The following is a 25,597-nucleotide window of genomic DNA, read 5'->3' as shown; positions in this document are numbered from 1 at the left end:
GGTTTTAAAAGACAATATATATATATATCATGTGCAATTACGAAAAACACTAGAATGTATGAAGATATCAAAGATAATAATATGGACTTGTTCTCGAAAAAGGATTTGCCATTTATTTGAGTTTTGGATTTTTTTGCAGGGTTTTTAATTTCTAGTTTATAAAATATTTTGTTTAGTCTTGCAAGTATGTTTCAAAGCTCTAGATAAGGATTTGTGAAATTAGTAACGGTATTGCCACTGACAGAAAGAAAAGGAGTAACGCTGAAAATCAATTAGTACCTGTACTACCATATCCAAAAATACAGGTAGTACTGTACTACCCGTGTTCTTGGATATTGATGGGTGTATACCTTACTTTACAGAAACATTTGCAGCAATTATAATAAATATATTTTGCTTCTTAAACAGTTACTTTATTAGGTTTTCCATTCTGAATTATGATGCAAATACAACTACACATTAAAACTCATGACTAAATACTATAACTTTATTTTGCTTGACAAGAAAACACAAGCCAACTTGTAAGCTAAGTAAATGAACACCAATGTCACTGTCTCATCTCAAAAGAATCATTGCTTTAGCAGTCAACTGTCAAAGTTGGCATAGACTTTGCCAACTATTACAGTTAAACGCTCAAGCAAACACTTCAACTGGGCTTACAGATTGAATGTCAGAATGGTTAGACGACCGTATGTAGCCATTATATGACAACAAAGTGTTTATTTGAACCGCTTTCGGTTAAGCCGGCCTTCCATGCTCGCAGACATATTGTTTTTGACGGGCTTACAAGTTACCGGAAATCACGCCACAGAATAGATAATAATACTGGAACCCAGTCTACAACTTTTCGGTAATTTAAATTAATGAAAGAGGCCGTTAGGTTAGAGACCAACAAATATGCCGCGCTGACACCGACGTATCAGTACGGCCAGATTTTTTTCGTAAATGCGTAAAAGGGATATTAAAGTCGTAATTGTACGTCCAGTTCATAAAAATAAATGCGTAAGCCTTCATGAAAAAGCCGTATTTACGTCTGTACGGCCCTTATCTGGAGCTCTGATGTTTTCTACAAATGTTCTTTGAGTACATGGTGTGTTATTTGTATTGGTTAAAGATTTAATATGCATGGGTATGCTTTTGAGTAATGTGTAGTACATCAGGAAAATACTTGAAGGTATTCTGTATATGTATTATATATTAAATATCAAAATAATAGAAGTCCTTAATTCTATAGTTGTATAACTGGTCAACATATATAATGTTATAGAAAAACGTCTTATTGCTTGAAGTTATGTCTTTATTGTTCCATGAAATAGTTTTACTGTTGGTTTGGGTTTATAGATTATGAGTAACATTACTCCATGCGGATAGAACATTAGATAGAAACATGTTTTCGTTAGCAACTTCATGTAAAATATTTTTGCTGATGTTACATTCAAAAAGTTAGGAATCACCATATTATTTTAGAATTCTCTGGTAGAATAGTTAACGTGGGATCCTCCTGCTATGTATGTATGTATCCATGTATATGTGTGTAATACTTTATGTGAATAAAAGTTGAGAGTACTTTAATAAATTTTTAAGTCTTTTAACAAAAACCTTGTATTGCTTGCAGGATAATGATATTTAGCTCTTGAACATTTTGATATCGCTCTGTTCCAGCAAGAAGAAATAGATAAAACATTTAAAAAAATGAAATTGGAAGTACATGTACAAGAATCTTTTGTCTGATGTTCAATTTGAACACAGTATTTCATGTTTGCAGCCTACATATTATTTCTAACATAACCTGAATTTCCATTAATGTGTTGTCCAAAATTTTACAGGCTCTGTGTACCCATATTGAATACAATGCTACCAGTTTGTAGCCCATATTTAGAACAATACTGCCCGTATGTAGCCCATATTGAGAAAAAGGGCTACTCTTATGTAGCCCATATTGAGTAAAAGGGCTGCCTGTATGTAGCCCATATTGAGTAAAAGGGATGCCCATGTTGGACCTATATGGGTCCCATGTGGGCACCTATATGGGCCCCATGTGGGCTGCCAACATGGGACCCAGATGGGTAGTGCAACCGGGCTCCACATGGGTCCTATCTGGGCTGCCCCATATACTTTCATGGGGCAGCCCAGATGGGACCCATGTGGAGCCCGGTTGCACTTCCCATCTGGGTCCCATGTTGGCAGCCCACATGGGGCCCATATAGGTGCCCACATGGGACCCATATGGGTCCCATATAGATTGTTTGCTGGGAAGAAGCTGCGTTGTCACGCGACAGTCCTACAGAAAGGCAGTGACTAAGACTTCCGACCAGGTTCCAATGCGCACGTGCACCCAGCTGACCCGAAGCTTCCTCTTCAAGCGAAGTATTCCACCAATGTAAGTAAGTAAATGAAACGTAATGTTTTAAAATATATAAATAAATCATGAAAAAATGCCAGTTCTGTTTTATGGATTATCATTTTTTTATGATTTCATCGATAAAGTATTGTTGCTCAGGATTTTCTAAAATTGGCCTTTATATATAGGGAATACCATCTGAAAGAATTACCGGTATTTATTTTTTGTTATAGGGCAAGCAGCCTATCAAGGAACAGCCTCAAGCCCGGCAATGGATATTGTTGCTGATGTCATGTCGGGCATTCCTAACGATGAGCGGTTTCTGGTCCCGATGCATACTATATTTTTACATAAATAAATGGTGAAGGTAACAATAAACTGTTGGAATGATAACAATTTTCGTTATATTTATTGCTTCCCTGCTTTGATAATAAAATTTAGTGCGAACGGACCCAGGGCGAACAGGATTTAAGGCGAACGGGAATAAGGGCGAACTGAAATTAGGGCGAACAGACCCGGATTCATTTGAACTGAAATATGAATATATTGTAAATTACATGTAAATTACAATAAATTAAAAACTGTCATGATACAAACCATCCTCTAAACATTGCATCGAAACGTTCTCATTAGTTTCATTCTATACATAGATGGTGACGTCAGTAAAGACCGGTGTGACACAATGCATTAGTTTACGATGCAGTAAATCATTAATCACATGTCTATACAGTTAAAATAAGCTATTGTTTACATGCCGTAGCAATCACACTAAACACTACAAAAACAGGCTAGATTGCACATCTACCGATACACAGTTGTTTATCACTATCGACAAAGCGGGGGTTTGAGGGCGGTAGCCCCCGATACTAAGAAAATATATAGGCGTTGGAAATACATATGTCTTTGATTTATTCTAATCCTTATTTGCGTTTATTAGTGTAAATATGTTTCACTGTACTTTGTTTTGTTCATTTTTTATATCAAGTTCTGTCTTTCTGCAAAAAACTCACATCACTATGATGCTTGCAATATTGAGTCTTTTATGTTTACATTCTACTAACATCTTTACAAATAATAACTCATTATCTTTTATTTCATTCCAACATTATGTTCATAGTATTTCAGTGGCGATTATGTTTTCCTTTCCTATTGAAACTCATTAAATGTATTACTCGTTCAATTATGAAAACCTAGTCATTCCAATAATTATTGGCAATAAAACATACACTTTCACCTCTTCTTTTTCTTCATCTATTATTTGTTAATACAGTACAATATATTATCTTATTATCACTCACTATCTTCATTAAAATACATGGTCACTTCATTCCGTCTCCTTTCACTTGTCGCAAACATTACAACATCAACGCCGTATATCTTATTAAAGATATTTCTGGTTTTATAATATTTCATTGTGCATGTGGTAGGCAAACTTTGATTTTACCAGATATTTACTCTCTTTCTTGAAGGTTGGATACCACATGAGACAGTTGGCGGAAAACCATCATCAACTGGAGGAAAGTTGGCAAATAGATGGCCGTATAACAGTGACCCTTGGTTCATGTCGCATTCGTTCATATATATCGCATAACCTTATTAATTGTATTGTTTAAATCATTTCTGCTTAGAATGCTCTTTGAGAAAAGTTATGGTTACGAGGGCGCAAAAGTTTGACTTATTTGTGTTTAAGTTATTGCTGTTGCATTACATTTGTTAGAGTCGTTTAGTTTATTCTGACCTGAAGGCTCTTAAAGCTAACGCTCAAATAGATTTTGGTGCGGATTTTAGCGATTTTAAGCATTGAATTAAATGATTTATTGTCAGATCGTCTGATGTTGATATTAATTAAGCCGTGAAATGAATTAAAGGATTTATTGTCGGATCGTCTGATGTTGATATTAATTAACCCGTGATATTATTGTATTTCCATCCAATACAAAAGCAAATGTATGCTTTCTCTTGTCATAAAGTATATTACAATTAAGTGTAATCAAAACATCTCAAAGAATTGTAAAGATGAAACTTATTTTCTCTTTAACCCTTTGCATGCTGGGTAATTTGTCTTCTGCTAAAATGTCGTCTGCTGAATTTGTAAAATTAGCATTTTCTTCGATGTTTTTTCAAAGAATACTATCAGAATAGCAAACAGTTTGGATCCAGATGAGACGCCACGTTCTGTGGCGTCTCATCTGGATCCAAACTGTTTGCAAAGGCCTTCAAAATTCGGTTCCAGCACTGTAAGGGTTAAACAACAAGTGAATTTGGCAAGTTCCTTACCCACCTCTTCTGCACTGCAAAGTTATGTCATAATAATCGATATCAATAATCTATGGTATTGAGAACTTTACCTTTAGCAAACATTCAAACTAAAACCTGTCATAACGTGGTGAATAATTCTGTAAGCTTTTTCAATTGTATATGTCAGTGTTATTTTACGAGGCAATGTCAGTCAATTTGTTACACCAGGCCATGTCAGTAATGTTATAGTAAGCCATGTTTATGATGTTATCCTATTAAAGTTGTAAACTAATTTTATAATACCAATGTCAGTGATGGAAGACAAGGTCAAGTAAGGAATGTTAAACTAAGTCATTTCAATTATCTTTCACTAGGTCATGACCATTGTTATACTAGGCCACGTCTTATGTTTTGTATAAAATAGTTTAATTGTATTGTTTAAATCAATTCAAAGAAGGTAGTTAAAATAGGTTAACCCCTAAACTAAACACGATACCTATGTGCAATGATTGGACATAGCAAATTAAGTTAAATATTGTTGAAATCAGTAGCATGGTCTATTCTTGGCTGACATCAACAAAAGGCCACGAGGGTTCTAGGTCGTCATTTTGTGTGGCCATTTTTGAACCCAGCAGAATTATTTGAACATTCTTTGCAAAGAACCACAATAGTAGATCACATACTAAATGGAAAGCTGTGTATTATGGGGTATCACAGAATGATAGTTATGAAAAGTTATTGAACATCAAACATTTCAACCACACCATGAAGGGTAAATTTGACCCTAGTAACAAGATTTTAATAAATATATCAGCAAAAAAAATACCCCCATTGGTCTTGTTTTTTTAGAAAAAAATTCCATAGCCACTGAATATAAATCCAGTTATTTCTAGAATGTGGCCAGTTTTGACAACAGGGACGTGATTTCAACTGTCTTGAGGAGCAGTGTATGATGTTACAGAGCAAATATGAATTCTCAATATTTAACTCACTTGACCCAGATATTGTCAAGAAAATTTTTAATCTTAAATGTGTTATATAGTGGTATCATTTTTTTTTACATGGTAACCTAGTGTTCTACGCACCTTCGAAAATTCATAAAAAATTGTCATAGTAAACATTCTTGCAAAGTTTCATAACGATCGAGCCATAAATGTGGCATCTAGAGTGATACCATATTGTTCTTATTGTTGACCTCAACACCTAGTTTTAAATGTAGTGACCAAGATATTGTCAAGATTAAAATTCTGACTAAGTTTCATGAAGATCTAGTCATAAATTTGGCCTCCTGACAAGGTTTTAGAAACATTTTACCATATGACCCAGATACAGACTAAGCCTAGATATTGTAAAATTAATATTCTGACCAAGTTTCATGAAGATCGAGTCATAAATGTGGCCTCCTAACAGGTAACAAGGTTTTTGAAACATTTTACTCTGTGATCCAGATTCAAACTAGGCCTAGATATTGTAAATAATCACATTATGACAATGTTTCCTCGAGATGTAGTAAATGATATTGTAAATACTCACATTATGACAATGTTTCCTAGAGATGTAGTAAATATAGCCTATACAGTTTAAAAGTTCTTTGAACTCTGCGATGATGCTGTCCAGACATAATTCATCATGATTATATCATAAATGTCACTTAAAGTGTTAATGGCTTTTCTTAGATTCGCTCTGTTGATACACCAGAACTAGATTTGGTATCTGTCTAAACATCGTAAAGATCAAAACGAGGACCACATGTCATCAAGAACGAGTCATAAATATGGCCTCACGAATCATAGCCACTACAGGAACATATAGTTACCCCTGAGGACTCTGTAGGAAGAACCATTAAATATACAAGGTAGAATAAGGGAAATTGTTTCCGTCATACATCATCTTTCACACCCACACAGATGTCCCTCAAGTGCCCGGTTGCTCAAAACTAAGGACTCGTTAGGGTAACAGTATGTTAACTTCAGAGCAAACAAGATGTGTTTGTGAAACACAATGTCCCCCTATATGATGTTTGACCTTGTATGATGACCTTGACCTTGTGAAGGATGACCTTGACCTTTCACCACTCAAAATGTGCAGCTCCATGAGATACACATGCATTCCAAATATCAAGTTTCTATCTTCAATATTGCATAAGTATTCATAAAATAAGCGATTTGGGCCACATATATTTGACCTCTGACCTTGACCTTTCACCACTCAAAATGTGCAGCTCCATGAGATAAACATGCATGCTAAATATCAAGTTGCTATCTTCAATATTGCAAAAGTATTCATAAAATGAGCGATTTTGGCCACATATATTTGACCTCTGACCTCGAAGGATGACCTTGACCTTTCACCACTCAAAATGTGCAGCTTCATGAGATACACATGCATGCCAAATATGAAGTTGCTATCTTCAATATAGCGAGTTATTGCAAAATGTTAAAGTTGGCGCAAACAGACAGACCAACAGACAGGGCAAAATCAATATGTTCCCCACTACTATAGTGGGGGTCATAAAAATGATTAATTTTAAAAGCAATATTATCATCAAGCAGATGCTAATTATAAGAGCAAACTATTATTTTTTTTTAAATAACCCATACATACATTTAATGGTTAACAATTCATTCACTAAAATAACTTGACCTAACAAGAGCACTGCATAAAGGGTGCCACGCTTGGCTACCAGTGCAGTTTTGAATAAGTGAAAGCTTGTCAGATTAATTTTTTTTTGAAGGTCACAGTGACCTTGACCTTTGACCAAGTGACCCCAAAATAGGTGTGGCGTGTAGAACTCATCAAGGTGCATCTATATATGAAGTTTCAAAGTTGAAGCACTTTGATTTTAGAGCCAATGTTAAGCTTTTAGCACGCTGCGGACGTAAGACGACACGACAAGCTGGCTATGACTATACCTCGTGTTTTCTCTGAAAACGCCAAGCTAAAAATTAACAGCTCTTAGCATAACTGGCCTTTTTGAGCAACTAGGCCCAGCCAATAACATGGAGACCTTAGTTCTCTCTCAATGGGTTTGTGAGTGAACTGAACAGCCTATAATTGTTAGTGAACTGAACAGCCTATGTGTGATCACTGTGTCCTGAAAACCAGCCTGTGCTGTCTATGTGTCCTCACTGATTTCAATTTCTAAAATTACTCCAAAAAATCTCATTTTAGTCCAAGCAAACCCAATTGAAAGGACACCTGCCCCATTCCCATATTGGTGGAAAAATCAACACTGTTCTCTTTCAACGGGTTTATTAGTGAAGTGAACAGTCTACATGTGATCACGCTGTCTTGACGGCCAGCCTGCGGTCCCTCTCCTCTGCGATGGACAGCTTCACTCCCTTGCCACGTGGCAGGGACACCCACGGCTTGCTGCCCTTGCCAATGACAAACACGTACGGCAACCTGCAACAACAACAACACAGCCATGTGATCATGCAAATAAATGTGTTTATAGTCTGATTACGAAACTAGACTCTTCTTCAATCGACTTTGACATTTGCCCCCTGATCACTGGGATATAAGTAGTCCATTTACATCATCTGATGTAACTAGTTATGAATATGAAAATGGGTTTAATGCACGTTTGAAAACAAAAAGTCTTGAATAGATACCACCTTATTGATGCCGTTAACACTAACACACCTAATCTAATACACAGAAATTCAACTGGGCTGAAAACTCGATTAATTAGTAACATTACTAAAAATACTTCAACAGCACCGATTACAAATCTAATACTCATAATGGTTTTCCTACGGGATAAGGTTAAAGAGCCATTTCTTATATTGACAACTGCAAGGTCATGTGACAATGTAATTAGAAAACATACTTGTGAGTCTTTGTTCTTAATTTTACAATATTGTTACGTTAGTTGGTGATGCTGAAAGTTTACAGAAACAAGCAGCGACCGTCGAACAATATTTCTTATTGCATCATTTTGACCAAGACTGGCTTATTACCAGTACCTGGCTTCGATAGATGCTTTCCAAGATTCTATAAAATCAAAGGTGTTTGAAAAAAATGTTTAAAAGCATAACTCTTAATTAACCCAAAAAAGAAACTGTTCTTTTGCTTCCGCAAAAAATCTCCAATTAAAATGTGAAGTCTTCTACAACCTACACACATATAATTTCAGAGCATTACCTCCATTCAAACTTAAATTAATAAAAGGAAACTGTTTGTTTACTTTTAGTAACAGTAACTGTGCCCTGACACACCCAAAATACAATCTCAAGCCAAGTCTCCATTTAAGCTTGCTCTATCCAAAGCCCTGATGATCAATCAATGACAAGAAAAGTTCTAGACTGGTGATCGTCCATTTGATGCCGTCCACAATATACCTAGAATTACAACTGTGTTGAAAACCTGGTTTATAACTCATGTTCTTGATTTGTTTAACAGTACAGTAAAAACCTAACAATTATAATAATATTCCTAAGGGATGTGGATGTACAGCCAGTTCTAGTTGACAATTCCAATAACACGTCACAGGGCTATTGGACAACATACTTGTGAGACTTTGTCCATCAATCTACAACATTGTTGCGTAAGTTGGTGATGCTGAAAGTTTACAGAAACAATCAGCGACCGTCGAACGACATTTCTTTTTGCATCCTTTTGACCAAGACTGGCTCATTACCAGTACCTGGCTTCGATAGATGCATTTAAAGATTTTCATAACATCTAAGGTAAACTAATAAAAACATGAGTGCCAAACTGTCACAAGATACGCCCGTTCGAAGGTTTTGGACACCATGCTGAATGCTTGAAATGTACTATGTGACCTCAAGACTTAGTAATTGACCCGGCATGACCCATATTTGAACTTGAGTTGACCTAGATTTCATTAATATGTAACATCTGACTAAATTTGGTGAAGATCAGATGAAAACTACTTCAATTAGAACTCGGACACTATGCTACATGCTTGAAATGCACTATGTGACCTCGTTTTTCACCCGGCATGACCCATATTCGAACTTGACCTACATATCATCTAGACACAACTTCTGACCAAATTAGGTGAAGATCAGATGAAAACTACTTCAATTAGAGAGCGGACACAATGCTAAATGCTTGAAATGCACTAAGTAACCTCGTGACCTAGTTTTTGACCCGGCATGACCCATATTTGAACTTGACCAACATATCATCTAGTCACAACTTCTGACCAAATTAGGTGAAGATTACGTGAAAACTACTTCAATTAGAGAGCGGACACCATGCTTAATCCTTTAAATGCACTAAGTGACCCTGTTACCTAGTTTTTGACCCGGCATGACCCATATTCGAACTTGACCTAGATATTGTCTAGACACAACTTCTGACCAAGTTTAATGAAGATCGGATGAAAACTATTTGAATAAGAGAGCGGACACTGCTGTGGACACCGCCCGCCAAGGGTTAAACTAGAATACGTCCCGTTTTTAAAAACATGCTTATTACAAGAGATGTGTTTGTCAGAAACACAATGCCCCATATTGCTCTGCTTTGAAATAAAGTTTCAATATATCATTTGGCAGGTTTAGAAATTATCTCCCATTTAAAGCTTATTACTTTCCTTGGATTGTATTTAATGACTTTTGACCTTGAAGGATGACCATGACCTTGACCTTTCACCACTCCAAATATGCAGCTTCATGAGATACACATACATGCCAAATATAAAGTTGCTATCTTCAATCAGGGTTTTTTTTTAGACAAAGGGGAAGACGCTGGGTGAAAGGGGAAAATAGAGGATGAAAGAGAAAAAATAAAAACTGTTTTAATCAATGTCTATAACTAATCTACTCTGATTTCAGGGGGTTTTCACCACTGTCTGTGTCTTCAAAAAATGGAGGCATTCCCAAAGCACAAATAAGGCCCCCCCATTCCCAATGAAATTTTTCCAAATTACAATAAAGAAGTTTTCTGTCAAAATCATTAAAAAAAACGTTACTCTCTCATTATTACATGTGTACATGTTTGCACTATAATCATTTTTTCATAATTTAGTACGTTTGAAAAGATCAAAATGAAATAGAATTGAGATGAGATATTATAATAATGAGACACATATCTTTCTATTTAAAAAAATATTATTTTTTTTAGAGGGAATTTTTGGTCAGGAAAGGGGAAAAAACTGACGGACAGTTCAACTGCTATATGCCACCCTACTGGGGTATAAAAAGTATCAAATGACTAAAGAAATAGTTTTTTCTCTTTTAGCAAAAGTTTACCATCTTAATAATCAGTATTTTACTGAAACAGGCCAGGCAATTTAGGCCGATTACTTACTAATAAATAATGAAAATCTGAAGATAGATAACATATTTACATTGAGGATAATACTATTTTAAACATGTTATTACATGAGCTGCGCCCTGGGAAAATATTGCTTAATGCATGTAGGTAGTGATATCCCAGATGTATCTGTGTGGACTGCACAGGCTAATCTGGGATGACACCTCACGCAAATGCTAGTCAAACACCCTGATGGGAGTACCGCTCACCTGGTGGCGAAGGTGTGACCCACAGCGTCCTTGACGTGGACTATGTCAAAAGAGCCCGGGTGTCTGTCCCTGTGCTGGATGATACCAACACGCCCCAAGTTGTGGCCTCCAGTGATCATGCAAAGGTTACCTGCAAAAACGCACAATATAGTACTCAGCCTGTGCCCAATTACTTCAAACCTTGACAGCCATTTATGATAATAACCTGTTCATTTTAGACATAAATAAAAACAATGTAATGAAGATGCTTATCAAAAATATGCATATTAATGTAAACTATTTGTTCACAATGAAAACAAAGTACACATTTTTACCCTAAATTATCTTAAAAAACTTGATACAAAAGATGACTTCCAATATCTTAACTGGTTGTTAAAGTGTCAAGCAACTTGGTCCTTACGTAGAATGTTCCCTACAGTACAGTTCAGGCCATATCCTCACAGCTATGGTTTAAGGTGCAAAAAAGGATGTAGCAAGTTAGTTTAAATGATAATTGTAAAACCATGTTCTTTCAGTTTCAGTAATAATAAAGAAATGATCTATAATTGCTCTTTCAAAGGCACACCATTAATCTTTCCTTTTTTGTTACAGATTATCTACTTTTTTATTTGAATTAAAACAAATGTAAATCTGATTAGTGCATCCAGGGTAATACTCAATATGGTGATATTTTGTGGAAAGTTATTTTGATAATGCCTTATATATGATGAAATTACAGTCCAAACCAGATAAGGACTTCTCGACAGACAAGACAAGTCCAAATATGCTACGTACAGTCAGGGTTTTTTTGGCCCGATTTTATAGCCGAAATTCGGCTATGTTCCCAATCTCAAAAAGTATACCTTTTTCCCAAAATATGGCGAAAAATTCCCAATTTCCAAAAAAAAAAAAAAATTTTTTTTTTTTTTAGAAAGAAGTGTCTATTGCGTATTTTATCTCAATTTTAATTCAATTACATCTAACAAAGTATTATATGATTTTGTTCTTTTAATTTGAATGATTATAAAGAGTTATGTCAAATTTAGTATATCCCTAGTCAGTGGACTTTTCTTGTTAAATACAAGGCTAATGAATTTATTTTCCCAATTTCATGAAAATGCAGATCAAATTCCCAACTCCAAAGCCATGGGCTATATTCCCAAAAAGTGCAAAAAAAACCTGCGTACAGTCAAAGATGGTAGTTTATTTGAGCCTCATGTGAATATTGTGCTCACCCAAAATAAGGCTGTGCAGTCCGCATAGGCTTACCAGAGAAAACACTTTCTGCTTATATGGCATTATTCTTTTCAGGAAGCCTTTTCTTTGTGAAAATCCAGGCAGAAAGTGCTTGCAGGGAATGTACAGCCTTATCTTGGACGACACTACGCACACGCATCGAGCACAGTTTTCCAAGAACGAGGCATATGTGTTCATAATAGACTAGCATACACACCACTGTCAAACTTGATAAAGTCCTTGACCTTCCCGGAGCTGGTGTCCACCATGACAGTGTCGAAGACCTTGATGTTGGGGTCGGGGTAGCGGATTGTGCGCCCATCACTTGTGGTGATCATTGGCACACCCTTGGGGGCAACCAGCCTCTTGCGCACCTTGCACAGCTTGTACTGGAAAACACAATCAACTTGCTCAGGCTATCACAAGTACATATTCAGTGGGCTTATTGTTTAAATTTGGGGCGTGTAGAATGACCAACTCCCAATGGAAAAAAGTATAAATTTTCCCCAGATAGGACCTAAAATTGATGGTTTCCAACATTTTTTTCTTCTTTTAAACAAGTCTCAACTTTAAGTTTATCTCTGATCATGCTCTATAAGTTGAACCTAAGTAAATCACTTTTTTTCCTTCTTTATAAAGTACCGGTAAACGGCACTTTCCCAATTACGAAAAAACTACAAAATTCCCAATTGGTGTCCAAAAAATTCCCAATTTAAGGTAATTTTTTTTTTTTTTTAAATGCAACATTTAATTAGTTTCCCTTTGCAGCTCTATGGTTTTGGCTTGAACCTAGGTACATATTGACAGCTTGAAAACACTTTTATCAAGTATTTGGGAGCATAAAATCAAAACACCAATTTACCATTTTGAGGCTTTCACGACTCGATTTTCCCCCAATTTTCAGGCTTTCACGACTCAATTTTTCCCAATAGGATCGGTACGGGTACTTTTCCCAATTGGACAAAAAAAATCGCTGTTTCAATAAACCCTCTTTTCACAGAGCAAAGCTGCCAAGAGTTATCTACCTTGGCCTCCTCAGGCTTGATCCTGTGAACCACAAACCTGCCCTTGACGTCGTATAGGAGACGGAAGTTCTCATTGGTCTTCTCAATGGTGATCACGTCTGAAAGCAAAAACCACATCATGCAGTCTTTTTCTCTCCACATTTTGGGAATGGGGCCCAGGCCCTATGGATTGGGAAAATTACAGACAGTTGTTTAGACTAAAATTGGTGAAAAAGTTTGAATGCTACAGAATGGTTTAATACTGAGAACAAAAGTATGTTCAATATTATATTAACTAAGGTTCAACTTAAAGAGCTGGAGAGGTTAATATAAAAAGCATTGCAATTTTTATTATTTTATTATTATTTTTGTTTTGGAAACCTTTTATTGAGCTAAAGTATTTTTCCTGGGATCAGGAATGGGTCTGAATTTTTGTATTCAGATTCCCAAACTAACACAACAACAAACAGTGCACATAGCAATATGCATATGCAATATTATCAGAAAATGTCTGGGTTGTAATTCTTAAACAAGAGTTCCGCGGTCGGAGATGACCGCATTGAAGCCGGATTTTTGATTTAAATGACAGGAAAGTACCTTTCGTGTTTTTGTCAATGCAATACTTAAATTACTGAAATATTGTTCAAAGGTCAAAATGAAATGTAAGTACTTTTCAAGGCATGAGCAAACCTTGTGTTATGTTTTGAATGCATGCATATACATGAACAACAATAACATTTAAGGTCACAAATATGAACTTGAATTGACAATTAGGAAAGTTTGATCTCAATTTTTTTATTAGCAAATTAGTAACATATTGTTTGAAGTTTCCATCAATTTCATTATCAAATGTAAGAAAATAAACTTAGATGAAATAATACTATTTATTGTTTTGCTTTCACATACCTACACAGAAATCCAGACAGCCTTATGATCACTCCAAAAGGTTTCTATCACACCAGTTCTAGCAGATAGATTGGACACATAAATATGATCACAGTGACCTCGACCTTCAAATGAATGACCTTGAAATGACCAGTGGTCATCTAAGTGTGCTTGCAAACCTTTACGTCAAGTTTGAGATTCTAGGTCCAAGCATACCAAAGTTACAACAATTTTAACATTTTAACATTTAAGTTCACAGTGACCTTGACCTTCAAATGAATGACATTGAAATGAATGACCTTGAAATGACCAGTGGTCATCTAAGTGTGCTTGCAAACCTTTACGTCAAGTTTGAGATTCTAGGTCCAAGCATACCAAAGTTATAACAATTTTAACATTTTAACATTGAAGGTCACAGTGACCTTGACCTTCAAATGAATGACATTGAAATGAGCAGTGGTGATCTTCTAGTACTGGCCAACCTTTATGTCAAGTTTGAAGACTCTAGGTACAAGCATACCAAAGTTATAACATGGAATAAGAACTTTAACATTTTTACCTACCAAAGTTATAAGAACTTTAACATTTTTACATTCAAGGTCACAGTGACCTTGACCTTAGAATGAATGACCTTGAAATGACCAGTGGTCATCTAAGTGTGCTTGCAAACCTTCATGTCAAGTTTGAAGACTCTATGTCCAAGCATACCAAAGTTATAACAATTTTAACATTTTAACATTTAAGGTCACAGTGACCTTGACCTTCAAATGAATGACATTGAAATGACCAGTGGTCATCTTCTAGTACTGGCCAATCTTTATTTCAAGTTTGAAGACTCTAGGTACAAGCATACCAAAGTTATAACATGAAATAAGAACTTTAACATTTTTACATTCAAGGTCACAGTGACCTTGACCTTCAAATGAATGACCTTGAAATGTCCAGTGGTTACTTACTAGTTCTGGCCAACCTTCATGTCAAGTTTCAAGACTCTAGGTCCAAGCATACCAAAGTTATAACAACTTTAACATTTTTACATTCAAGGTCACAGTGACCTTGACCTTCAAATGAATGACCTTGAAATGTCCAGTGGTTACTTACTAGTTCTGGCCAACCTTCATGTCAAGTTTCAAGACTCTAGGTCCAAGCATACCAAAGTTATAACAACTTTAACATTTTTATATTGAAGGTCACAGTGACCTTCACCTTCAAATGAATGACCTTGAAATGACCAGTGGTCATCTGTTAATCCTGGCCAACCTTCATGTCAAGTTTTAAGACTCTAGGTCCAAGCATACCAAAGTTATACCATGAAATAAGAACTTTAACATTTTTACATTCAAGGTCACAGTGACCTTGACCTTCAAATGAATGACCTTGAAATGACCAGTGGTTACTAACTAGTTATGGCCAACCTTCATGTCAAGTTTCAAGACTCTAGGTCCAAGCATACCAAAGTTATAACAACTTTAACATTTTTTATATTGAAGGTCACAGTGACCTTGACCTTCAAATGAATGACCTTGAAATGACCAGTGGTCATCTGTTAATCCTGGCCAACCTTCATGTCAAGTTTGAAGACTCTAGGTCCAAGCATACCAAAGTTATACCATGAAATAAGAACTTTAACATTTTCGAGCACGCCGCCACCCCGCCCGCCCGCCCCCCCGCCCGCCCGACAACATCAATCTATAAGCCGAGATTTTTTCGAAAAAAATCCGGCTAATAAAAATCATTGTCAAATTATAAATCACAGGTTGAAGTTCCAGAAAGAAATTACTATACTTTCTTACCACTTCTAACAATCAATTTGATTGTAAATCTGAAAATGAATATAATTTCAGATACAGAAAAACCTGCAAGTCAGGGGACCGTTTCAATAAACATCGTAGTACATGTTTACGATACGATGCATTTTTCAAAGATGCACAATTGCTTAAGTCCATATCATATGATTATAATTGTTCATAACTTTATAAATTTTAATTGACATCTCTAACGACGTATACTTTTGATGAGCATGGTGAGTTAGTTCGTCTACTTATTTTGTTTTCAAAGTTCTCTCATAAGTTAAAATTGTCGTAAATTCGTTTATGAAACAGCCCCCAGATTTTTACAAAGTTACCGGCCTTTAACTAAGGAGTTTTCTTATAATAGATATAAGTGGTTTCCTATTCTCCAAGTGCAAGAAGATATTTTTTGCCGGGGCAGGTTTGTAATCTGACAGGGCAAAGAGTTTCCAGCAGCTTAGTTGTGTTGTTTTTTTCAAAGCATGAAGATAAAAGCACATGATCTATATCTTGTCCGATATTCAGGGGTGTCAATTGGCCAAAATCTTAAATCCTGAAAATAAGCCTAGCATGTGGGGGGCCAGTGCCAAAAGAGGGTTAATTATTCATTTAATAATGTTAACTGTGTTAACAATATGTCAAATTAAATAATGTATGTTAAAAATGACATTTTGTGACAAAAATCTTTAAATACCACAACAAAAATCCTCTAATTTATATCAACATCAAAAGCAGTTTTTGAGGGCCAAAATCCTGAATTCAGGAATAATCCTGAACTTTGACACCCCTGGATATTGAACATGTTTGAATGTGTTGTTTGTGTAAAGTTTAGAAACAGAAGTTAATATTTGTAACTTTTTAACAAGCACATGATTTAACATTACAAAGTGTAACAAGCGATGTGTTTGTGAAACATCATGTCCCCATATATTTGACCTTTGGCCTTAAAGGATGACCTTTACCTTTCACCACTCAAAATTTGCAGCTCCATGAGATACATGTGCATGCCAAATATCAAGTTGCTATCTTCAATATCAGGGGTTTTTCAGCACTGTCTGCGCCTCCGGGAAACAGAGGCATTCCCAAAGCAGACCCGTTCCCAATCGAATTTTGATTGCATTTTTCCTAATTCCAAAAAACAAAATCTTCCAAAACCGTAAAAAGTAAACATAATTTTAATCGAAAGAGTGACTTCCCTTCATTCGCGACGTAATAAAGCCTTGAGTGACACAGATTTTTGTGTGCATTTGCCGGATGCATTTACTCTCAGCGATGACGTTCGAACTGTTCCGCATTATACAAGAGTATATAGAGCCGCACAATACACATTCAATACCATATCTGTAGACGCTTATTTTCAATCATGGCTTCGCACAATAGTAAATATTACATTAAAAAAAAAAAGAGACGCTAAAGGATGTGTAACGATATAATTGATGCTTTCGAAACGCTCAGAATCTTCCGAAATTACTGCCGCGAGTAACCCTGAAAAGACAGGCTCGGACGATACGCAGCAAAATGTAACAGCAACAGAAGTAATGTAAGGGCCGTCAATCACATAATCGGCAACTGAATGCTCAGAGCCTTGTAAGAAAGTTGTAGTTCAATCCTCACTTTATACATTAAAGTATGAGATGAAATACCCATGGCTCTATTTTAGCTCGGCCAAAAATGTTGCTGTAACTTGTGTTTGGGCAGTGTTTGTTTTGCATGTGTTTATATAAAGAAAATTGTTAAACTACAGACTTATTTAAGCATGATTAATTCTTTTTTTTTCTCAAAATGAGCCGTTTCACGAAACAAAAATTCCCAAAATGGGCAATTTTGTCAATAAAAAATTCCCAATTTGGTCAGACTCCTTTTCCCAAAGTAGGCAGAAAAACCCCTGAATATTGCAAGTGTACAATAAATGAGCGATTTTGACCCATATATTTGAACTTAAAGGATGACTTTGATGTTGACCTTTCACCACTCAAAATGTGCAGCTCCACGAGATACACATGCATGCCAAATATGAAGTTGCTATCTTCAATATTGCAAAAGTTATTGTTTACACAAACAAACAAGCCAACCAACCAACAGACAGGGCAAAAACAAGATGTCCCCCACTATAGTGGTATTGGATCCTCCTGACCCAGTTTCAAAAATTAAGAGATCATCCCAAACAACAGAATTTAAGACATGAAAGTTTCCAGAGTAATATAACTTCCCAGACACTGATCAAAGTTTATATCGACTGTTGGTGATGCTGCAAGCAAGACATGGCAGGCAGCGACCGTCAGAAGAAGTTATTATAGGCATCTGTTTGACCAAGAACAACAACCAATGCAGTCTTGGCTTCGATACATGCCTGACAATATTATTTAATAATTCTAACTATATGAATGGCTCAGGAGGATTCAAACATTTCGTATAAATGTAGAATCATATGCAAGTAGAAAATTTTCAAGATGCTTACCTCTGTTTCAATTTTACAAAAACTCTTTCCACCATGTCAAATACATTTACTCGACAAGAAACGGACAACTCACTGCAGGTAGTATTAAATCACCCTTTACAGCAGAATTTAGGTTTCCAGAGCGATTTAACTTCACAGACACCCCATCAATAAAGTTTTTTCTGCCATTTTGCAAAAGGGTGATTAGCACTATGGATTGGGCAAAATAGCACCATTTGACATGCATTAGGAAACTGGCATTGGGTTTTTGGCTAAAAAATTGTTAAAATTGACAATTCATGTTTTCAAAATTATATTCATTAAGATTAAACTTGTAGAACTGCATAGGTAAATTTACAAAATGTTGCATTTTTGTGTTTGGACACCTTCCATCAGAGAGTTAAGGCAGTCATTTTTTGGAAAATATACTTTTTGGCTGGGAATGGGGCCAAAAAACATCCCCAAATTTGAAAACCGAAAACGCCGATCAAAGTTTGTATCGACTGTTGGTGATGCTGCAAGCAAGACATGGCAGGCAGCGACCGTCAGAGGAAGTTATTATAGGCATCATTTTGACCAAGAACAACAACCAATGCAGTCTTGGCTTCGATACATGCCTGACAATTATCACTATGGCATAACAATGGTGAGCAATATTATAGGTTGGGACAACTAATGACCCAAAAGTTTGCCTCACTACATTCTGATAAATGCCTTGTCTAAATCTGACATGTGTCAATTTTAGCTGTTGAGGTTTATATGTATCTTAATATACCCTAACACAGTAATTCCTGCTTGTTTGTACAAACTTCCAATTTTAATGACTAAGTGACTTACATATATTATTAATGAGGTGTATAACAGCCAATGCTTTCACTTAAAACACCAATGTCATACAGAACATTCAACAACAACTGTAGAGGATGCTGCCTACCCATGAATCCAGCAGGGTACTTGGTGTCGGTGCTTACCCATGAATCCAGCAGGGTACTTGGTGTCGGTGCTTACCCATGAATCCAGCAGGGTACTTGGTGTCGGTGCTTACCCATGAATCCAGCAGGGTACTTGGTGTCGGTGCTTACCCATGAATCCAGCAGGGTACTTGGTGTCGGTGCTTACCCATGAATCCAGCAGGGTACTTGGTGTCGGTGCTTACCCATGAATCCAGCAGGGTACTTGGTGTCGGTGCTTACCCATGAATCCAGCAGGGTACTTGGTGTCGGTGCTTACCCATGAATCCAGCAGGGTACTTGGTGTCGGTGCTTACCCATGAATCCAGCAGGGTACTTGGTGTCGGTGCTTACCCATGAATCCAGCAGGGTACTTGGTGTCGGTGCTTACCCATGAATCCAGCAGGGTACTTGGTGTCGGTGCTTACCCATGAATCCAGCAGGGTACTTGGTGTCGGTGCTTACCCATGAATCCAGCAGGGTACTTGGTGTCGGTGCGCACCTTGCTGTCGACCTTGATCAGTCTCTGCTTCACAATCTTCTTCACCTCGTCCCCTGTGAGTGCATACTTGAGTTTGTTCTTCAGGAACACTGTCAGGGGCAGGCATTCCCTTGACTTGTGGGGTCCAGTGCTAGGCTTTGGGGCCTTAATAAAAAACTAATTGGTGAGAATGCATATTTTGAAAAAACTTCTTGCTCAATGGTCTTCATAATGTTACATATAACAAGAGATACAGTTAACAGATATTACAAAGACTGAACTTAAATCTTTTTTTTTCATTATTTTTCATTTTCATAAATAAAATTATTCATTTTAATCCATCAGTCTGAATCATTATGTCATGTGTAACCCAGCCAGAAAAATCACAACAACATTGGGGAATGAACCGCGTCACTATAGAAGGGAGCTCATATAGCAAGGAACTATAAGTTCTGCTTATACCAAACCTTGCTACACACATTCCCTCCATTTGTGAAATTCTTCAACAAATTACCTGCTGCCACAGCATCTTAAGGACTTTGACACACATGGGCATTTTTCTTACGTTGGGCCCAATGTAAACCAGCCAGATAAATCTAGACCACATTGAGGATTGAACCCTGGACCCAGTGATTTTTTTACCTGCGAGTCCTGCGTCATGGACTCACAAAAACCTCTGGGGATGCAAAGTTTTGAATTATGTGAGTCCCAAAAATGCATTAAAATTTCTCAAAAAATAATATTGGTTAATATTTGGACTCATTCTTTCAATTCGGGGACTCATAGATTTGCAAGTTATCGAGTCACAGGACTCAGATGAGAACATTTGTAAAAATATCACTGCCTGGACCTCACAGTTCCAAATCAGACTAGCTAATATAGCAAGGCAGTATAAGTTCTGCTTATACTGAACCCTGCGACACATGCATGGTCTTATTTTTGGACGAAATTTCATTCTATTAATAAAAAATATGCAGTTCATCTCCTAATCAAGCTCTTAACAGTGATTCTTAGTTAATAGAATGTAAAAAACAATTTTATTCTTAATTTACAAACTTGTTTAAGGAAATCAACAATGAATTTAACAAAAGTAAAATGATTGGATTTTCCCCAATTCAGAATGCCCAAGCCAAATTTCCAGTGGAAAAAAACTGCACTCAGGCTTTTTCCGCCCTATGCCACGGGTCCGAAATTCGGCCCCATTCCCAATGCAAATCTGGGTTTTTTCCCCAATTGAAAAAAAAAAATTACCAATTCCAAAAAAAAAAAAAAAAAATTTTTTTTTTTTTACCTTAAAATATATAAGTTAACCTGATCCGGTGTAGAAAATAGAAAGTGTTGCATAATTAAATTATCTGTTGCCTTGAATTTGTTTTAAAAACTGTAAAATATGTTAATGATTATTTAAGACTTCCCTTATTTTCCTCAAAATCCGACGCTTCGCACGATTTTTTTCACCTAAAAAAGGCCAGGCCTTTTCCCCAAATTCAGGTTAAAAAACCTGCACTTATCTCACATGTTCATAATACTTTGTAAAATTTTAATAATAAGTTATCAAAAAAGTCGTTATTTACCAGCTAACGGCTTCTTTGAAATATAAGAAACACTATTTACATGCGATAATTTTTCCCAATTGAGCCAATTTCGCGAATAATTTTTTTCTCAAAATGGGGGTGGGGGTTTTCACGACACAAAATTCCCAAAATTCCAGTGTGGCGTATTCCCAAAATGGAGCCGGAAAAGCCTGGCACTTAACAGGCAACATAACCTCGTCTACTAGTTTTGGGACACTTGTGACCCAGATTCAAATTAAGCTAAATAAACAATGAATACGACCAAGTTTCATAATGATTCCCTTTAAAACTGTAAAAATCAAGTAATGCAATGTGCGCACACCAAGCACTGTCCTTATGAATCAACAGATCTACCAGATAATGGAGATCCAGATTGTCAAGAAGTTCCTTAATTATGATGCTTTTTTCTAGTTATTTCTGCATTCAAAAGCTCTGTTGTGAAGTTATTTTGGTTGCTAAAATTAACTGGTATAATTTGCAATTGCAATTTCCCCATAACTTTTAAGTCGCTCCAAGTCTGAAAATATTTTGAGCGACAGCCGAAGACACTTTCAGATGGAACCCAGAACTAATTTCTTAAGGTTCATGTAAAGTGTAAAAAGGCTTATTCTTCACATAGGAATAGTTCAATAAATATTATGGCAAATAATTCAATTTATATGTCAATATGCTTGTAAATACTTGTAGAACAGATCAGTAAATGATTATAAAAAAAATATTATGCAAAATGTTGCTTTTGAAGAAATATACAGCGCATGCATGAAATTATCAAAATAACAAACGGAGTTAAATTGAACAAATTCCTTTGGTCAAAATATTGTATACCGTATTTTACCATGCAAAACGCGCAGTTTTTTACCTTCAAATTTTAAAATAAAAATTCAGTGCGCGTAATACATTGACACAACGCTTTCCTGGTTGCTAAATTGCAAAAAATCCATTTCGTAATCGTAAATCTTCACAATTGCCGCCATTTTTTTTATTGCAGAAAACTACACCCTATAATGTTATAGACTGAAAGGGCCGTTGTCGAAACAACAAAAAGCGGGAAAGGGTAGGAATGAACGGGGTAGTAACAGTTTTGACAAAAATTTAAAGATGAAAAAATGTCTTTGTTGGTGTTTTCACACTTCTTTATTGATTGTTCATTAAAAAAAATCGAGGTATATCAATCCCCGCGTCGTCGCGGTATTGTTTGTTTAAGTTTTTGTTGTCATGAAAACTCGTTGATTTACAACGCAAAACGTCTTATTTGAACTGACGCTAAATATTTCAATCATATTTCTCAACTTCGCTTTTGCTTTATTTTGATAATTTAATCCAAATTTTAATGTTAGCAATTCCGAAAATTTGCACTCTATGTGAATTGACAGTTTGACGTCATCAAAGGAAAGCCGCTTCCTGTCTGAAGCAATAAAGCGACAAGTTTCTCGCCGACAAAATTGGCTTCCTTTGTCTAGCAATCAACATGCCGAACCAATCGTTTGTTTGTTCCTCAATGGCAATCGTCCAATTAAATAATAGCACGTGCAAAGCTCCGCCTTCGAACCTTTTTGCAGAGAACGGAGGTGGAGTTAAACGGTTTATCGAGCAAAATTTCTCGGCCCTAAGCATTGAAACGACGAATACATTTATCAATGATTTTCCGATCTCTGCATTAATATGCTACCGTGCGAGTATACTACGTAGGTTACAAACCAACAATAGAGATATAGACTCATTTTAGTTTCTTTCAATAGAGACAAACAAATGATATTTGACTAATGGCTTTACGCCGATAACACCAACTGTATGGAATTGAGCGTTCGGGTGTATTGTTTTGACTCACTATAAATACCGATCAACTAGACACAGTGACGGCGCGAAATACCGGGTCAAACTGGATTAAATCGGGAGCATCTCTTAATGGGGAAATATTTAAGTCGATGAAAAATAAAATGGGATCCACGGACGATTTGCGTAAAATTGGACATTGCGATGTTGCGGGTCTGCAGAAGACTATGTCATACGATGTTGTGAGCGACAGGTAATGAAAATGTTACACTGTTCAAATGTGAGGAATAGTTAATAGTGGTTCGAATTTAACGCGCAGGGGTCTTGAAAAAACACGCGCAGTGCGCGACAATAAGGACATATACGGTGTTCTCGAGAGAATAATCTTAAAAATTGTCGAAAATATAGTGCTTTGCAACCCATGCTCCTGATCGTATAAACGCTCCCTACTTTAAAACAAAACATTAAGCACCCGAAAAACTCTGATTAAATGATTGCGCAATATAAGAATGGCGGCCATTTTCGGCCCAATTTTCAGGTTTTGGATCTTGAATTCTTTTATTTTCTCCATATTTGCTTTAAAAAATCGCATGCGCGTTATACATGGGAGCGCGCTATACATGGTAAAATACGGTACACTTAATGTTAGGTACTACAAATGAAAAGTCCACACAACACACACCAACAATCCTAAAATATCCAAAAGAAAAACATCAAAGAATGTCAAAAGTTAACAAAATAATTGGGAACTACTTTTAGTACGGTGGACTTTCCAGTGAACCTTTATTGTCAAATTTACTTATTTACTCGCAATACAGTACTCATTATAGTCACGAAATGACACAAATACAAAAAATAAACTATATTACCAAAAGGCATAAACGTGTATTGTTAATTTGAAATATATAAGACTCGGAGAGACGACTAATTTGCTACCTTAAAAAAAATTACAACATGTTTATGTCACTGCTCGAACACCATACCCGTTCGTCAAACATGTGGGGCATAAAACATCCGGTTTAAAGGAAGTCGACATAACAATATTTTGATTAACGATCTAGGCATTATATTTATGGGATCGGAAAAATGATTTATACAAATGTTGGGCACACGTACATATTTAACCAAGTGAACATTTACCTTTCTATAAAAACCTTGTCATCGATCAAAAAATGCATTTGTTATTGTCTTGTCATGTTTACCTGTTCAGCTAGCCATTATTTGCCGGAAGTATATTCGAAAAATATATCTTTTCAATTTCGACAATTTAAAAAATATTATCGATCCATTTGTTCTTAAGTTTTTATAATTTGTTTATGAGGTATTTTCAAGTTATCTAATCAAATAAATATAATATGTAAGCAATATCTTATAAATTCGCAAATGAGGATCAATACAAACTGCTTACAAAGATGGAAGACAGATGAAATTAAATAGGGAAGAGACTTAAATGTATCAAGATTCTATTGAATAATTGAATTTCACGTAAGCGTCATTGTTATGGAGATAATAGGAAAATGATATAGTTTCATGAAATATATTTCATAACATCATAACTCCTCTTGATCGCATGCTATGTAATTGGAAACTTAGACTTTTTCAAAAATCTATAAATAGCAACTCATGGCATAAACATGTTCATTTTGAAATTCGCATAGTGTCGTTGTGGAGCTTTATTGACGCAATTCAATGGTAGTAGTACCTTAAATATAACTGGTCAATACTGTTGGTGGTTTTATTTGGTTCATGTGTGTTCTTTTTAATGGATTTGAGAATTTGCCATATATTGGATAATTTTTGCTAATAATGACATTCTTACTAAGATTTGTATTTTTTTTTCTTGAAAATGTATACATATGTAGAAATAATATATAATTATTTAAACCATATGTTAATTTCATTTATTTATTTTGAGTATTACTGATCATTTTTTTATTTTTAAATTTCTTCAATGTGGGGTCATTTTGGCACTTAACATGAACCTTAACAATTATTTAATCAAATTTAATTATGGAAAACACTTCAAAACTTACAAATATTCCTCCAAGTTTATCCAGCATCCATGACTTTGGAGCGGCTAACCGCTTCATATGCTTTCTGCGGCCTCTGTAACCCTACAAAAACATACGAGAGTGTAAAACATAATTTATACAAGTGCAATTAAAATGTTTTTTTCAATTCTTTACAAGTGTCAAATAGCATAAATGTCGATGTAAGTTATTAGCAAAATGATTCAATGATATAAGTGACTAGTTTACATTGACTGTCGACTCATGATAGTGACACGATTGAGGAGATATTTCAAGCAACTATAGAAAATTTACCATGTTGGCTATTGAACAAAACGGAAAAAGGAAGTGGTGCTGTCAAATCGACTGGTTGTTGGCCCTCCACCATAAGAGCCGAGAACCATCG

General features: G+C 35.9%; 2 protein-coding genes and 1 non-coding gene across 7 annotated transcripts in view; 1 reads left to right on the top strand and 2 right to left on the bottom strand.

Annotated features, from left to right (window-relative positions):
• The window catches only part of LOC127853479 (zinc finger protein 107-like), a 274,428-nt gene that overhangs the window by 159,045 nt on the left and 89,786 nt on the right, over positions 1–25,597 (top strand). The gene's annotated exons all lie outside the window — the stretch shown is intronic.
• On the bottom strand, positions 7,815–25,592 carry LOC127853486 (40S ribosomal protein S4-like). The gene is made up of 7 exons (XM_052388045.1): positions 25,507–25,592; positions 25,216–25,296; positions 19,820–20,000; positions 13,314–13,411; positions 12,506–12,677; positions 11,074–11,203; positions 7,815–7,984 (listed from the first exon to the last, which is right to left on the bottom strand). Exons 1-7 carry the CDS (start codon positions 25,507–25,509, stop codon positions 7,861–7,863), a joined length of 789 nt encoding a protein of 262 aa, XP_052244005.1. The 5' UTR covers positions 25,510–25,592; the 3' UTR covers positions 7,815–7,860.
• On the bottom strand, positions 18,202–18,321 carry LOC127854328 (small nucleolar RNA SNORA16B/SNORA16A family). The gene has a single exon (XR_008037037.1). It is a non-coding gene; the product is annotated as a small nucleolar RNA SNORA16B/SNORA16A family (small nucleolar RNA).

Source organism: Dreissena polymorpha, chromosome 12, assembly GCF_020536995.1.
Source record: "Dreissena polymorpha isolate Duluth1 chromosome 12, UMN_Dpol_1.0, whole genome shotgun sequence".
Classification (NCBI taxonomy): Eukaryota; Metazoa; Mollusca; class Bivalvia; order Myida; family Dreissenidae; genus Dreissena; species Dreissena polymorpha.
This window is presented reverse-complemented; position numbering and strand designations above follow the sequence as displayed.